We start from the raw sequence: 5264 nt of genomic DNA, 5'->3' as shown, positions 1-5264 counted from the left end.
CAATCAATCGCACTTTTGTAGAAATCGTAGTATGGACTAGTGCAACATTCAGAGGGGGAACAATATTTGTTGAAGGCAAAATGTGTGTTAACCATTCTGAATTAAGCATTGTGGTGCAGCAGAGACGTCCTGGCATCGTATCATACAGGCCAAGGAAAAAATCCCCCTTTTGGTACAGATCCTCGCAAAAATCACACAAGAATCATTTTCAATTTAATATTGTTCAATGAAAATGAGAATAATGATACAAAAATGATCATTCCCCTCCAAAATCGTAAATCATACTACTATTGAGTCAAAATATTAGAAATCAATAAATCGCATTTGAATTTACATTTCTTATTTACAGTAAACACACACAGAACCTCAGACCTCCTCACATTCTTTGCCTGGGCCGCCATGTTTACAGATGACAGGGTTTTGGCAGGTTTCTTTAGCTGTACTGACTGATCAAACCACACCCACACATCAGGTCCGTGATCCAGGACCCCCTGCTCAGCTGGCGGCGGAGGCGTCACGGCGTGGTCACGGCGGCGTTTGAAAGCCGCAGCCGCTACACGCTGACAGTCCTGTGGATAACGGTGACACTGCTTATCGCCATGTACGTACCGGACATCAGCAAGGTGATCAGTGTCATCGGAGGGATCAGCGCCTTTTTCATCTTCATCTTCCCAGGTAACACTCCCCCAGGTTTACATAGTCATATAGTGTACTCGGAAGTGTTGCAACCCTTTAAACCCCACAATGTGTTTGAACAGGACTCTGTTTGATGTTTGCAATGCAGTCTGAGCCAGTGTCCTGTAAGACCAGGTGAGAGTACACGTCATTTACATGTTAAGGTGTAGTAAATACTCAGCTCAGTCTCATGGTCACGTTACTTAATCTATTGATTTGTGTACAGGTCATGTTAATGTTGTTATTTTTGTGTGTTGATTACAAATTTGGAAGTAATGTATTTCAATGGGAAGCCTATTTCGTGATCACGGAACGATTATGGTGGCCGTCCGGTCCCGCGTGTGGCATTTCATTTCCGCGTTGTTGCGTCCCCCAGAGCAGCCCAGTGTCATGGCAGTTTGTGAAATGGTCACGTTTGAAAAATTGTGACCTGTACACGTAATAAACGAGAAAATCGTGACCCGTACACTAATCAGTGTAGCCCACTGACTTACAGTGTAGGCTACATCAGAGGAAGACATTGTACTACTGTATTTACCAGACAGAGAAGGGGGCGGATTCAGAATGTAATCACAAGATATCACAATGACAGTGTGGGGTTATCAGACATTAGCGTCATGGACTCATGGCTGTGCACTACCCACCTGGCCCGTTATGAGAGCTAATCAGCACCTATTTGTGTTCATCAACAGATGAACGCATCTGTTGATGGGGGGGGGAGAGACGTGTCGTATGATAGTTAACGAATTTAACACTCAACTGCAGAGGACTTTTTAATTTCCATACCTGGTTTAGTGGCTTGGCGCTTAAAGGTGAAGTAGGGGATTTGATTTGAGGGGGTTGTTGCAACAGTAATGTTATTAGTGTTGTAAGTTACCAGTAGACACACACAAACCAGGACCCCCTGCTTTGTGAACTAGTGTCTTTATTTTCTGAGCCCACTAGATGGCGCTCTCTGTTCAACAATTGGTTGAGAATATACTGAATTGCAATGCCTTAGGCCTTTCTCTGAAAACCAAGAGCACCATCTAGCGGACTCAGAAAATAAAGACACTGGTTCACGAAGCTTCATACAGCCCATCTTCTGGTCCGGCGCTGTGCTCTGTCGGTGTGCAGTGGGAGAGGGCGAGTGGCCAGTGGCAAAAGCCAATTGTGCTTCTTTTACCAATATTTAACGATACGGTGGCTTTAGAAACCTCTGAGATAGACTAAATTAGGGATGTTCAGTAAGGGGGTCCTGAACCCCTTTGGGGTCCACAGAGTCAATGCAGGGGGGCCTCTGAGTTATTGGTAATTTTTAAAAGTCAGGAATCATGAAACATGAATCCTATAGGTAAGGTAGTTACTAAGGTCGCCATCCACAGATACAGTTAATCCTAAGGATTCACTGTGCCAAATGTATGTTTCAATATTAAAACAGGATTTATAAAATTACAATTACAACAAATAGTAGGCTATTTTAATAGCATTCCGTGCTAAAAAAGATATGTATAAAGGCTTTAGGCCACCCTACACGTTATTGTAGGCCCAGTTTAATATGAAACTTAATTTTATAAAATATATGTAGTAGGGGGTCTCTGTTTCAGTTAAGGCCTCCTTGGCTTATATAATGTTGAAGACCCCTTGACTAAAGGCATGATGCGTTCAGGTTTTTTCCCTGACTGATCTGAGATTTTTCTTTGCCACTTGTACCTTCTCTCTCCTCTGCAGAGTCACCCTCACAGTGTGGGGAGTGGTGACCCTGCTCTGCGGGACTTTCATCTTCGGCCAGAGCACCACCATCGCTTTCATGCAGGTCCTCGGAAAGATCTGACTGTTCTCCTCCCTCACTGATCTGGGGCTTTTCATGCAGACAGGGGTGACTGGATCCTAACCCTTTTTCATCCCTGGAGAGCCCGTGAGGAATTCTGGCCACCATGGAATTTAAAAACTGGACGTGATCTCTGAACAATCAACATGAATATTTGATGAAAGCCTGATTAGCACTAATTAGTACTGATTAGTACCTGATTAGTACTTAGCAAAAAAAGAAAGAAACGCCCTCTCACTTTTAACTGCTTTTATACTTTAGGCAAACCTAAAGCTGTAAGTGTGTAGTTTCTGTCACCCCCATGAGGAATTCTAAGTAAAGTCATCTTAAATGTAACGGACCCTCATTAATATTAAAAAGTTACACACTACAGCTTTAACATGTGTAAATATTTGTATGAACATAAAAAGAACATGTTTTACAGACATGCGACTAACAGAAATAGAATAATGTGTCCCTGAACGTGACCACTTCACTGTCTCCCTGACTGCACTGGCTCCTTGTCCAATACCGTGTTAACTTTACGATTCTCCTCCTCACCTTCAAAGCCCTCCATAATCTCGCTCCTCTATACCTCCTTCAGCTTTACACTCCATCCCGACCTCTTTGATCCTCCTCTTCCTCACTGCTTTCCAACTCCTCCTGCCCGCCTGTCCACACTAGGGTTCAGAGCCTTCAGCCATTCTGACCCTCTCCTTTGGAACTCCATCCCTCTTTCCATGCGTACTATCGAGTCTCTCCCACCTTTAAAAACCTCCCTCAAACCCCCTATTCCAAAAGGCCTACCCCACATAACTCCACTGTCCATCGAATTCACAGATATATTGCTTTCTTTTTACTTTCTATCTCAATTTTTTAAAAGTTTGTTTTAATTATATTTGCCTTTGTTTGCTTGTTTTAACTGTAAGGTTTTCTTGGGTTCTATGAAATAAATTAAATATTAATAAAATGTATTATTATTATTATTATTATTATTATTATTATTATTATTATTGTTACATGTGGTCTGAGGACAATTAGCTGTCCTTCCTGTCTCCCTGTAGCGCTGTCTTAAGGCGCTTCACAGTACGGACATTGCAATGTATTGCTCGGGCCACATCCACAGTCCTCAGGCCTCCATGCAGCATGCCTAACACACACTACCGCAGATTAACAGAGACAGTTTTTTTTTTCCAGGGTCAAGGACAATGGTCCCTTTACTTTACTAACTATGACCTTAATTGCCTGCAAGCTGTTATTATCTTACTGGCCCCATGTGCATGTTCATTCACAGTTTATGGTTCATTGAACACGCATGGAAAACACTGTTTGAAACCTATACGCTAAAGATCTGTAAAGTTATTTGGATTTTTACCAAATTATCTTGAAAATACAGTGTCCTTGTTTTTCTGCTGAGTTTATGTCTATAACCCCTACTGATATCCACTGTAGAGCCATACAAGACTGAGTTGACAGGTTGCTTGAGGTTGACACGGATGGGGAGGGAGGATGTGTTGACGTTTCTGTATATTTGGTGTAAATATATCTTGTTTTGTATGTTTAAAAAAAACAACTGCTTCATAAATAGTTATTGTGTAAAGTAGTCAAGGTAACAGTGAATATTGAGTTCATGAAAAAAATGATTGAATAAAATAATTTATATTAAAACATTTGTTGAATGTGCATCTGTTTGCTGTTTTAGTTTAATGTGGAAAATAAATCCCTGAATAAAATAATCTTGTTTATTAAAGTGCCATTGTTATGCTTATTTTTGGTTCATAATTGTATTTTGAGGTTGTACCAGAATAGGTTTACATGGTTTCATTTTCAAAATCTATCTACTATCTTTGTTGGGAGTTGCACATGTGCAGTAGCTAGATAAGATCACATCAGCTAGATAACTCTTTCTCCAACTTTGGTCAGTCCCAGGCAGGATTAGCTGGGAGACCTCTTCTAAACGAGGGCCGCTTGTAGAAAACCTGAAGAACAACAACATGGAGGTAGTTCTTTTGTATATTATGGTGAAGTAGCGTGTGTTGTAGCAGTGTTTTGCCATTGAGAACGAGCTAGCATGCTAGCGCTACCATGTGCTACGGTTAGCCACCTCGTCCCGGCTAGTTACGTAGAAAGCCGTGTAAATTTTGAACAGCTCACGTGGAGACTGAAGGCAGAGGACATTCAGAAACCGTATCTCACTCAAAACAGCATGGAAAGTTGTTGTTTCCTTTAGTTTGTATGCCCATGGAAGCACCAGAGACACAAAATAACACCCCAAATCCCAGAAAAAGTGATTTTGTTCATAATATGGGCACTTGAACAACCAGTACGGCTACATTTTGCTCCTCAACCACTCGGTTCCACAAGCGACCAGATATATACAGGGGCACTCCTGCTGTTTAGTATTGAAAGTTGGGAGAGTCAGAAGGGACAGATTTTAAAAATGGTCATAATCAAAAAACAACAATATTCCTACTAAACTTCCTCCAGAGCCGCAACAGACATAACACACCAGTTTTCACAGACAGTAGTACTAGTCTGGATTGACAAAAGTACATTTCCAGGTTTTCTTTGGGAAACAACACATTCAAAGCTCGCAAGCTACACACTGAAAATATGAGCTAGAAGCAGATTTTAAGTAAATTCCAATCGTGCAACAAAGCAGGCTTGCTTGGTTCTTCTGGGGAATCATTGTAGAGATTTGGAAAGAATATGTTTATGGACGTTTTGATTTTGATTTCTGTGGACGAAGTACACACAGCGATACACTGGAGCAAATGAGGTTTAACCATCTATCCAGTTA

At 41.3% G+C, this 5264-nt stretch overlaps 1 protein-coding gene and 1 long non-coding RNA gene across 2 annotated transcripts in view; one reads left to right on the top strand and one right to left on the bottom strand.

Moving 5' to 3' along the window:
* LOC116694466 (uncharacterized) overlaps positions 1-477 on the bottom strand; it is a 26372-nt gene extending 25895 nt beyond the window's left edge. The window contains exon 1 of the long non-coding RNA XR_004333173.1: positions 466-477. This is a non-coding gene — a long non-coding RNA (uncharacterized LOC116694466). The remainder of the gene's footprint in view (positions 1-465) is intronic.
* slc38a8a (solute carrier family 38 member 8a) overlaps positions 1-4034 on the top strand; it is a 20511-nt gene extending 16477 nt beyond the window's left edge. The window contains exons 8-10 of the mRNA XM_032524150.1: positions 473-675; positions 759-810; positions 2386-4034. Of these exons, the coding sequence (XP_032380041.1) occupies positions 473-675; positions 759-810; positions 2386-2488 (358 nt within the window). The 3' untranslated portion in view covers positions 2489-4034. The remainder of the gene's footprint in view (positions 1-472; positions 676-758; positions 811-2385) is intronic.
* The last annotated feature ends 1230 nt before the right edge of the window (positions 4035-5264 follow it).

This window comes from Etheostoma spectabile, chromosome 8 (assembly GCF_008692095.1).
Source record: "Etheostoma spectabile isolate EspeVRDwgs_2016 chromosome 8, UIUC_Espe_1.0, whole genome shotgun sequence".
Lineage (NCBI taxonomy): Eukaryota > Metazoa > Chordata > Actinopteri > Perciformes > Percidae > Etheostoma > Etheostoma spectabile.
This window is presented reverse-complemented; position numbering and strand designations above follow the sequence as displayed.